Genomic DNA, 11,808 nt, shown 5'->3' with positions numbered 1-11,808 from the left:
TCCAATCTGCCAATCTGAGCCTGCAAGAGTGCGTGCAACATGGCTCTCTGCAGAGGTGCAGGAGGTGGTCAGACAAAGGGACATCCTATATCCGCAAGGGGTCAAGACGCCCTCCAGACAAATGACCAAAAGGCAGTGGGAGCCACCAGGGGACGAAGTCAATGCCAGGCGCACAGCACCATGAACATGGATGCCTTACAGGAAGAAATTCAATACTTTGACACGAGTGGTCAAAGTTGAGTAAGGTCAACTGTCAAGTGTCGTCTCCTACCAACTGCACCAGGCATTGTACACCCACTCCTCCCCCCATCGCCCACATGCCAACAAACTCAACAATCATTACTCAACTCTTTCAGTCAGATGCTTCCTCTCACCATTACACATTACCACTGTTGCAAGCCACAGGACACACTCACTGATAGCTATTCACCCATGACAAGCACATCACCCAGATACATGTCTCGCTTTCATGCAGGAGAAGGTGGCTCATAACAGGAGGCAATAAGTGGAAGTGGCATTTAGCCTCTCGAGCCTGTTCCGCCTTTCAATGAGATCATGATGGACCTGTGGCCTAACTCCGTATACCGGCCTGAGCCCCATATCCCTTCACACCCTTGATTCACAGAAATCTATCAATCTCAGAATTAGAATTCACAATTGAGCCCGCATCAACTGTCATTTGCAGAAGAACGTTCCAAACTTCTCCCACACTTTGCGTGTAGAAGTGATTCCTAACTTCACTCCTGCAAGTCCTGGCTCTAACTGTTAGGCTATGTCCCAGCTTAGGATACCTCCAAAAACAGTCACAAATGCATCAGCAGCCACGACCAATAATCCACCCGCTATCCTGTACATCCTGCATGGTCACTTTAAAAAGCGCTGGTCGGGGGTCCTCCAGGCACTCTAAGACATGATCAGATGGTCAATGGGTCGGACTGCATTGAGTTGAACCTTAAGATCCAAAATGGTGTCTGTCACTTTAAATCAGCGTTGCACACTGATTGTATCCATTATCTCCTTACTTTACAAGCTGCCGGCGTTCGGTATTTGCGCACGTGCTAATACCTAGTCCAAGATGGCGACCGGTGCACGTCACGCTGGGAACGTCCGCACGGAGCTATCTTGGCACTTCGAGATGCCACGTAGCGCAGAAACAACGGGCGCTACACGACCCAATTTTGAGCCCATTGTGTTTAAAAGAAAGCTAATTTATTTAACACTTGTACAGAATATTAACTCCAGCCCAGTTAAAGGGGGTATTAACATCAGAAAGAAACCCCAACCGTCAGAATGAACGTGGTTCAGTCCTGGATGTGATTAACAGCAGAGTCCAACCCCTGGAGTCACTCATGAACTCTCTGGTGTATCAGCAGGTGGGATGATCGAGTGAATCCTTCCCACACACAGAGCAGGTAAACGGCCTCTCTCCAGTGTGAGTGCGTTGGTGTCTCAGCAGCTCCCCCATTCTTTTAAAACGCTGTTCACAGTCAGAACACGTAAAGGGTCTCTTATCAGTGTGAGCAATTTGGTGTTCAATGAGGTGGGATGACCGAGTGAATCCCTTCCCACACACAGAGCAGGTAAACGGCCTCTCCCCAGTGTGAGTGCGTTGGTGTGATAGAAGATGCCTTTTACTTTTAAAACTCTTCTCAGAGTCAGAACATTTAAAAAGTCTCTTACCAGTGTGAACAAGTTGATGTTCAATGAGGTAGGATGAACGAGTGAATCTCTTCCCATATTTGGAGCAGGTGAACGGCCTCTCCCCAGTGTGAACTCGCTGGTGTGTCAGCAGGTGGGCTGACTGGGTGAATCTCATCCCGCACTCAGTGCAGGTGAACGGCTTCTCTCCAGTGTGAGTACGTTGATGTGTCAGCAGGTTGGATGACAGAGTAAATCCCTTCCCACACTCAGTGCAGGTGAACGGCCTCTCCCCTGTTTGAATACGTTGGTGTGCCAGTAGATCCTTTGTACTTTTAAAGCTCTTCTCACAGTCAGAACATTTAAAAGGTTTCTTATCAGTGTGAACAAGTTGATGTGTCAGAAGACTGGATGAACAAGTGAATCCCTTCCCAAACACAGTGCAAGTGAACGGCCTCTCCCCAGTGTGAACTCGGTGGTGTTTCAGTCGGCTGGATGACGCATTCAATCCCTTCCCACACACGGAGCCGGGTAACGACCTCTCTCCAGTGTGTTTGCGTCGATGAGTTTCCAGCTGGGACGGTGAACTGAATCCCTTCCCACAGTCCCCACATTTCCACGGTTTCTCCATGGTATGGCTGTCCTTGTCTCTCTCCATGTTGGACGATCAGTAGAAGCCTCGTCCACACACACAACACGTGTATGGTTTCTCCCTGCTGTGAATGGTGTGATTTTTTTTTCAGGCTGTGCAACTGGTTAAAGCTCTTTCCACAGTCAGTGCACTGGAACACTCACTCGGGTGTGTGTTTCTCGGTGCTTTTCCAGTTAAACTGATATTTGAAATCTTTTCCCACAGACTGAACAGACAAACATTTCTCCTTCTATATTCAAAGCTCGATGATCTCCAGGTGCCGGTGAAATGAGTGACTGTCAGATCTTGACGTGATGTTTGGTTTGAGTTTCCCGTCTGCAAATCCTCCACTTCTAATACCCTGTAAAAGGAGTTTACACTGTGAATACGGGATAGAAATTCAGAACAGGCAATTCTAGTTTCTATGGAACATTCTTCCCGCTCATTCCCCCAAACTGTAAATCCCCGTCCGACACACTCACCCTCCACCCTCTGCTGAAATCCAATCCTATCGCACCATCTCCAACATTTTCCCTTCTATTTAAGCTTTTTCTCTCCCCTGAAAGCCTTGACTCTGACTGGGTTCAGTTCCACACTCACAGGTTCCCCTCACTCTCCTCCCCTGAAGGTCCTGACTCTGGCTGGTTTCAGTTCTACACTGACTGGTTGCCCACCCTCTCCTCTCCTGAAAGTCCTGGCTCTGTCTGGGTTCAGTTCTACACTCATTGGTTCCAATCCCTCTCCTCCCTTGAAGGTGCTGACTCTGACTGGGTTCAGTTCTACAATCACTGGTTCCAATCCCTCTCCTCCCCTGAAGATGCTGACTCTAGCTGGGTGTATATCCTCGACCCCTCATTTCGATACTATGTCCCTCCCTATTGCTGCCTGTAAGCAGTCCATCTGTGATATCTCACAATTTTGGCGATGGAATCTTTCTGACCAGTCACCATTTCTCCTCCATTTAAAGACGGTCACTGATCTGTCACAATTTCTCCTTCATTTGCAGATTCTCCCTGACCTGTAACTATTTATCCTTCATTTACAGACCTCCCTGACCCATCACCATTTCTCCTTCAATTACAGACACTCCCTGACTAGTCACCACCTCTCTCCACATCTCCCTCGTCCGTTCATTTGTGAACAAGGCCCTTGCCTTCGACAGCCTTATTGCTGATGGCTGCCATTGGCAACATAGGAACAGCAGTAGGCCATTCAGCCCCACGATCCTGTTCCGTCATTCAACTAGACCATGGCTGATTTGTATCTTAACTCTATCTACCCTCCTTGGTATCATAACCCTTAATACTCTGTCCAAACAAAAATCTATCAATCACAATTTTCAAATTTTCAATTGACCTCCAGCTTCAACAGCTTTTTCGAGTGAAGAGAGCTCTAGGTTTCCACTCCCCTTTGTGTGAAGAATTGCTTCCTGACATCACCCCTGAATGGCCGAGATTTAATTTTAAGGTGATCCCCGCCTTTTTCCAGACTGTCGCACCAGAGGAAGTGGTTTCTCTCGATCTACCCTATCAAATCCTTTAATCATCTTAAATACCTCAATTAGATTACCCCTTAATCTTGTGTTTTCAGGAGAATACAAGCCTAGTCCATGCAATCTGTCCTCATCATCGACGAAAGTGATCTCTGCAAGTACAGGAGAGAAATTCAGAACAAACATTTCTAGTTTCTGTGGAACATTATTTTCTCCCTTGCCCATATGAAGCTTTAAATCCCCCGTCCCACACACTCTCCCTCCTTGCCCCTATTCATCTGGAAATCCCCCGTCCCACACACTCTCCCTCCTTGTCCCTTTTCATCTGTAAATCCACCGTCGCACACTGACACCCTCCTTGCCCATATTAAGCTGCAAATCCCCCGTCGCACACAGACTCCCTCCTTGTCCCTATTCATCTGTAAATGCCCCGTCGCACACACTCTCCCTCCTTCCCCCTATTAAGCTGTACATCCCCCGTCCTACACTCTCCCTCCTTGCCCCAATTAGGCAGTAAATGCCCCGTTTCACACCCTCTCCCTCCTTGCCCGTATTAAGCTGTAAATCCCCCGTCCCACACACTCTCCCTTCTTGCCCCTATTAAGCTGTAAATCCCCCGTCCCACACACTCTCCCTCCTTGCCCATATTAAGCTGTAAATCACCCATCCCACACACTCTCCCTCCTTGACACGTCCTCAATGTTTGAAATCCAGATTCATCGCATCCTCGATTTTTCTCCCTTTCTCTCCTGAAGGTGCTGCGTGATGGTGGGGTTCGGGCCCAGCCACTGTTTGCCCTCCAGTACCCTGCCAAGTGGTAATTCTGCACCTGTGAGCCTACACAGCGAGCTATAGGCATTTCAACCATGGAGAGCAGCACAGCCAGAGTCCCCGGCTGATTCTGTCCGGCAAAGCTGAGGCCAATGGGAGCAGATCAACAACAAACTGCATTTACTGAGCGGAGTCTCAGCAACACCGAGTGCGGCTCAGGCCCCGAATCAGAGCCGGGGGACCCGGCGGGTGGACGGGCGGGCGGGGATCCCCGGGCTCCATTAAACCCATCACCCAGCGCCTCCCCCGTCCGACCCGCCGCTTCCTGGTTTCTTCTCCCGTTTCCACCGAGTCGGACTCGCGACAAGCGACAAGGCCGAGGCGCTGTGGAATGCAAGGCGGGCCTGGGAGCATGCGCAGTCTGATCAGGAAATGAGCACCTTTTTAGAGACAGAGCGGTTTCTGGGGTGCGGGGGATTGTGGGGCCTGCGGCCGCCATTACTCGCCGGGTGTCGGTCAGTGTTTTATTGCTCGCGTCGCCCACAGAACAGTGTCGAGAAATACAGACTGAGGAATTCAGAACCGGTTTGCGAAACAGACACTGACCGTACAATGTGGAACAGTGTTTCTCAAACTGGTTTCATCGGGAGCCAGTGGAAGGAAAGTACTTCCCCCAGGGACCCAAAACAATAATATCTTCTGACTGGAGTTTTCAGCAAATCCAAATAAAGGTGAATCCATGCTCGCTCTTCACTTCACTAATTCAACTTCAAGTCACAACTTAAATTAACATCGACGTTGCTTGAATTTTTTTTAAAATACAGTATAAATACAGTAAAAAAAAGGTCTGGTTGAGTTTCATTACTTGATGTGACGGGTGGGCCTCCCTGTTGTTCATGATCTCGTTCCAATCTGGATCACAAGATGAAAGCTCTCCACGCATATCAAGTGCGCTGTTCAGTCGGTTTCTTTCTCTTGTTCTCAAAGTCGAAAATCCCAGTTCGCAGATGTAGGTTGTTGTGAACGGCGGCAATAACAGAACACTAATCTTACTCAACAGAGGATATTCTTTGAAAGCACTGATCGAAAAAGATGACAAACTGAATGACGTGTGGCGTGTTTTCAGTGTGCTCACAGGTGAGTCGCATCAGCTCGTTTTCTTACTCAAGCATCAAGTTTAGCTTCATTATTGATTCAGAATTTTCGAAAGCAAAAGGATCTTTCACCCAACGCTTTTCCATCAAATTTTCAAATCCCTCTGCAGGGAAATAGCGACGAAAATGATCAGACAGAGCAGCGAGATGGAACTGTATGACACATTTCATTTCATTTCCTTTATCTTCATCGATGCTGTTCTCTCCACCCCAGAGGGCTGTGGATGCTCAGTCGTTTAGTGTATTCAAGATTGAGTTTGATAGATTTTTGGACAAGGAAATCAAGGGATATGGAGATAGGGCGGTAAAGTGGATTTGAGGTTCAAGATCAGCTATCATCTATTGAATGGCGGAGCAGGCTCGAGGCACCTATTCCTGCTCATATTTAATGTATTCTTATCCTGTCAGGGGTGCGGTGCCCAGAACTGAACACAGTACTCTAAATGAGGTCTAACCAGAGCTCTGTATAACTGTGACATATCTTCCACTCCTTTTTATTCCAGATCTCTTGAGATAAAGATCAAAATTCCATTACCATTTAAAAAATGTTTGCACCTTTTCGTGAATTCTGTACTTGGTCCCATAAATTGCTCTGCTCATCCACAGTTCCTAGTTTCTTGCCATTTAGAAAATACTCTGATCTATATTTTTATGATCCAAAGTGGATGATCTCACACGTCCCCACGTTGAACTCCATCTGCCACAGTTTTGCCTACAAATGAATCTATCAATGTCCCTTTGCAACTATCTGCTCCCATCTACAATGTTATTTGTGCCACCTAACTTAGTATCATCAGCACACTTGGATATAAGGCTCTCTACACAAGAACGTAAGACATAGGAGCGGGAGTAGGCTATACGGCCCCACGAGCCCTCTCTGCCATTCAATCAGATCAGGGCTGATCTTCGACCTCAACTCCACTTTCCCTCCCGATCCCCATAACCCTTGATTCCCCGAGATTCCAAAAATCTATCGATCGCAGCTTTGAATATACTCAACCAGTGAGCATCCATAGCCCTCTGGGGTAGAGAATTCCAAAGATTCACAACCCTCTGAGTGAAGAAATTTTTCCTCACGTCGATCCTAAATAGCCGTCCCCCTTATCTTGTGACGATAAGCTTCAGTCCTTGACTCTCCAGCCAGGGGAATCAGCCTCTCAGCATCTACCCTGTCAAGCCGTCTAAGAATGTTACACATTTCAATGAGATCACCTCTCATTCTTCTATCTTCACAGAATATAGGCCAATTTTACACAATATTTCCTAATACTACAATTGCAGCAAGACCTCCTTACTCTTATATTCCAACACCCTTAAAATAAAGGCTACCATATCATTTGCCTTCCTCACTCTCATTACACCCTTTGCAGCTCACTATTTCCAGCATGTTTTTCCTCTATTCCTTCTGGAGGGAAAAGAAATGAAGGCTGAAATCATTCTACTATAATTAAACCCGTTTATGTTTTGGAAACAATGTCGAACTGAACTGTATCAAATTCGATTGCAAACTCAAGAGTTTTTGATGGAAATAAACAAATAAAAACACTTAATTGCGATGGTTGGGAATCGAACCCAGGTCAACTGCGTGGAAAACAGCTATGCTCACCACTATACCACCATCACTGACAATGCAGGATGCTAAGATAGTTGTTAGACATCAGACCCTGAACAGACACTGCAGGCTGTTGGATTTTGTTCTTCATTTGAACTGCTTTCTGACGGATCCTTTCTCGCTCTGTTGCAGTTCCCGTATCCGCCCAGTAGATGTCGCCAACCCCAATCAATGGAAATTACACAACAGCCAGGAATCCTTCACCGAATATCGGCCGCATCACCCATTCAGTGAGGTTAAATGATTACATTAAATGATTACGGTAACCTGACTATCAGCTGGGCACGACTGGCTGCTTAATATGCAAGTCTATAAGTTCTTTAGAAAGTGATGTGGAGATGCCGGTGATGGACTGGGGTTGACAATTGTAAACAATTTTACAACACCAAGTTATAGTCCAGCAATTTTATTTTAAATTCACAAGCTTTCGGAGGCTTCCTCCTTCCTCAGGTGAACGATGTGGAAATGAAGTCCTCGAATTGAAGTCGCATTTATAATTCACAGAACAATCTTGGTGATAACAGACAGTTTTTTTCAACTGCCCGTTGCCAAGGCAATCAGTGTGCAGACAGACAGGTGTTACCTGCCAGGTCTCAGAATATACAAATCACCAAAAAAAACAACAAACAAAAAAAAAACAGAGATAGAGAGGTAGAAACATAGAAAAGACAGCAACTGACCCGTTATATTAAAAACAGATAACATTTGATCGCTGGTGGGGTAACGTGTAGCGTGATATGAACCCAAGATCCCTGTTGAGGCCGTCCTCATGGGTGCGGAACTTGGCTATCAATTTCTACTCGACGATTTTGCGTTGTCGTGTGTCTCGAAGGCCGCCTTGGAGTACGCTTACCCTTCGGTTGCTGAATGTCGGTGGCTGAATGTCCTTGACATTCAGCCACCGACATTCAGCAACCGAAGAGGAAAGAGTCAAACTGGACTCCTCCAGAGGGTCGCTGCCCTCAGCTGGACATGTATGCTCAAGCTGTCAGGAAATGCGTCAATGCCAGATTCATCAGCCGCACTCAGAAGACAGTCCAGAATGTCACCCGAGCACAACGTAACGCCATCAACGCTCTCAAGACCAACCGCAACATCGTCATCAAACCAGCGGACAAAGGAGGAGCCATAGTCATACAGAACAGAACGGACTATTGCAAAGAAGCATACCGACAACTGGACAACCAGGAACACTACAGGCGGTTACCCGCAGACCCGACCAAAGAACACACCCACCAGCTCAACAAACTGATCAAGCCCTTCGATCCAGACCTTCAAAGCATCCTACGCGCTCTCATCCCACGTACTCCCCGTGTGGGAGACTTCTACTGCCTCCCAAAGATACACAAAGCCAACACACCCGGACGTCCTATCGTATCAGGCAACGGAACCCTGTGTGAGAACCTCTCTGGATACATCGAGGGCATCCTGAAACCCATCGTACAGGGAACCCCCAGCTTCTGTCGCGACACTACAGACTTCCTACAAAAACTCAGCACCCACGGACCAGTTGAACCAGGAACACTTCTCACCACGATGGACGTCTCGGCACTATACACCAGTATCCCCCACGATGACGGCATCGCTGCGACAGCATCAATACTCAACACCAACAACAGTCAATCTCCGGACGCCATCCTACAACTCATCCGCTTCATCCTGGATCACAATGTCTTCACCTTCGATAACCAGTTCTTTACCCAAACACACGGAACAGCCATGGGGACCAAATTCGCACCCCAATACGGTTTCAGCAGTTCACAAACACTGGATTCCAGCTGATTTGAAGAATCTCATGATTTGGGGTTTGAATTGTGATAGCGGCGGATCTCCGCCAGTTTTACCCTGACACGGAGTATCGACCTGAATCTGGGTGAAAAAAGGAACTGGGACTGGAGCCGAACACACGCCAGTTACAGTGAGGCGCGGCCCGGACATCCCATTCTCTCTATTTTATTTTAGACAGTGGGCTTGGGGCGTGGGTTGTGAATGTCAGCGAGTCACCAGGACCCTGGGTTTATTTGAAATGATTTCTATCAGAAATCTGAGCATGGCCCCGGGACAGGAATCATCTGATTCCGGGATCAGCTCTTTTCTGAGAGACGTGGGTGGCTCTGAGAAGAGCCGTTGGGTTCAGATGGTCACAAGTTGCACTTGATTTTTTATTTCTTTTTGCCCGCTGCTTTCTCAGGCTTTGCTGACTTCCGCTTGGGCTTGGCCCTCGGTTTTTCCACCTTCTTCGGCTTCGCCTTCACTGGTTTGGGGGTCTTGGGCTTCTTAGCCGCCGCTTTCTTCTTAATTGGTGATTTCGCCGCCTTTTTCGTGGTCGATTTCTTGACCGCTGGTTTCTTGGCCGCTGGTTTCTTGGCCGTTAATTTCTTGATGGCTGTTTTTTTGGCCGCTGGTTTCTTTCCGGGAGATTTCTAGGTTACTTGTTTCTTCACCTTCTTTACCACTTTTGCCTGGGTTTCCTTCTTAGCGACTCTGAAGGAGCCCGAGGCGCCCGTGCCCTTGATCTGCACCAGGGAGCCTTTTTCCACATTTCTCTTGATACTTTATTTGATCTGGGACCGGAGCTTCTCCACATCCAGGCCTTTGGCAGCCAGAACCTTCTTTATCGCGGCCAGGGATATCCCCTTGCGATCCTTGCAATCCGCCACAATCTTGAGGACCTGTTCGCCCAATTTGGGACCGGTGGGTCGGGGAACCGCCTTCTTCTTCTTCGGAGCATTGGTTTGAGCGGCGGCGGCGGCAGGAGGAGCCGTTTCCGCGGCTGCAGTGTCTGTCATGTCCGGGACTCTGTCGAAAATCTCTCTGACAGTCAGAGCTGGGTCAGAAATGAAACGAGAGGCGGCGGCACAGAGCAACTTAAAGGCACAGAGCGGACGGGGCGGAGACACCCTGCTGTCTGATCCAGACCCCTCCAGCCTCTCTGTGTTTCTCTCTCCTCTTAAACTTCCCAATTCCAATTAAAATCCGGCACTCCAGACTCCCAGACTAGCCCCTTCCTTTCTCTAACACCGGAATGTTTGCTGTCGAAAAACTTTCACCCGAATTAAAAGCACCAGTTTCGATTTTAACCCGTTTCATTGCTGCACTGATCGCGCTCTCTCACCCGATCGCTGACATGATCTCCATTTTTCGGCTGAAATCTTGAATTGAACTGAAACTTAACCTTAAATTTCCACGTTGGAACTCGGCAGGGGAGGAAGGCGATCGCTTAACGGTGATTTTTTTTTAAGTTTACTCAAAAGGGTCTCGGAAATCCGGCGATGAGACCGGCCACACAAACACAGTGACATTAATCTAGCCCGCCCGCCCCTTTAACACACTCTCTCTGACACAATGTTCACATCTTCACATTCACAGGATAAACTGTTCTCCAGATTGACAATTCCAGGGACAGGCTTTGCTCCCCGCTCGCCCTGTGCTGCAGATTCTCGGGGGTTAGTTGTAGTTTCCCAGCTCAGTAACTGTTAAACACTCTGAGGCCGGCGCTCCTCACAGTGTCTGGTCCCCAGATTCAGGGGCAGGAGCCAATCACAACTGTGGCTGTGATAATCCACATCTGGTTTTACATTATTAGATTGTTCGCACACAGGAATATGTTTGGTTCTGACGATAATAATAATTTTCCGCTCTGGGCTCCTCCAGTCTCTCTGTGTTTCTCTCTCCTCCTAAACTGACTGACAGACAATAGTAACTAGTGTCCTATCCGTCCCATTCTCAACACCCAGAGACGGCTCGTTACTGAGGCTGTTTCTCTCCATCTTTCTTTACAGGACTGGAGACAGTTAAGTGCACCGTCAGGCCGGCTCATACATAGTAAAAGGACAGTGACCGTCTCAACAACACCACACAGACACAGAATCAGTCTTTCATTTTGTTTCAGTGTGTCCATATTACGCTCAGTAACAGTATCCCGCCTTCACGTACAGAACTAGAGAGAGAGAAAGACAGACAGACAGATAAACAGATAGACAGAGACACAAAGGCAGACAGGCATAGTATCCGTCTCACACTTCTCATCGGTGTGTCAGTTTCACACACAGTAAACAGTATCCCACCTTCACGTACAGCGCTAGAGAGAGAGTGATACAGACAGAGACACAGACAGACAGACACAGTACCAGTCTCACACTTCCCATCAGTGTGTCCGTTTCACACATTTTAAACAGTATCACATCTTCACGTACAGCGCTAGACAGAGAGATGCAGACAGGCACAGTATCAGCCTTACGGTTCCTTTCAGTGTGTCTGTATCACGCTCAAGATAAGTATCCCACCTCCATTTACAGTACAAAAGAGAGAGAGAGAAACTGACCTGTAATTGCTTGTTTTCATCCAATAACAAATAGGGAGATATTCCATTCCAATTGCTAACAACAGTGGAGTGACAGAAGTTGCAGTCTCATTTCTCACTGATATTATTTCAGAGACAGACACATTATTCATCCCTCTCTCAGGGACAGTGTCACACATTTAACCCTCTCTTCCATTTGTACCCTCA

At 47.6% G+C, this 11,808-nt stretch overlaps 1 protein-coding gene and 1 pseudogene across 5 annotated transcripts; both read right to left on the bottom strand.

Annotated features, from left to right (window-relative positions):
- Nucleotides 1-1,187: 1,187 nt before the first annotated feature.
- On the bottom strand, nt 1,188-4,950 carry LOC137317924 (zinc finger protein 436-like). Of its 5 annotated transcripts, none has more exons than XM_067980924.1 (3): nt 4,425-4,950; nt 3,825-3,913; nt 1,188-2,630 (listed from the first exon to the last, which is right to left on the bottom strand). In XM_067980924.1, exon 3 carries the CDS (start codon nt 2,294-2,296, stop codon nt 1,367-1,369), a length of 930 nt encoding a protein of 309 aa, XP_067837025.1. In that variant the 5' UTR covers nt 2,297-2,630; nt 3,825-3,913; nt 4,425-4,950; the 3' UTR covers nt 1,188-1,366. The 5 variants fall into 5 exon arrangements, with proteins under 5 accessions (XP_067837025.1, XP_067837022.1, XP_067837023.1 ...); XM_067980921.1 differs by having other exon boundaries at nt 4,438-4,950; XM_067980922.1 differs by having other exon boundaries at nt 3,839-3,913; nt 4,438-4,950.
- A 4,510-nt stretch (nt 4,951-9,460) lies between these two features.
- Nucleotides 9,461-10,087, bottom strand: LOC137317964 (histone H1-like; annotated as a pseudogene).
- Between the last annotated feature and the right edge of the window lie 1,721 nt (nt 10,088-11,808).

Source organism: Heptranchias perlo, unplaced genomic scaffold (genome assembly GCF_035084215.1).
Source record: "Heptranchias perlo isolate sHepPer1 unplaced genomic scaffold, sHepPer1.hap1 HAP1_SCAFFOLD_64, whole genome shotgun sequence".
Classification (NCBI taxonomy): Eukaryota; Metazoa; Chordata; class Chondrichthyes; order Hexanchiformes; family Hexanchidae; genus Heptranchias; species Heptranchias perlo.
Note: the sequence above shows the minus strand (reverse complement) of the source record. Positions and strands in the feature narration are given on the sequence as shown.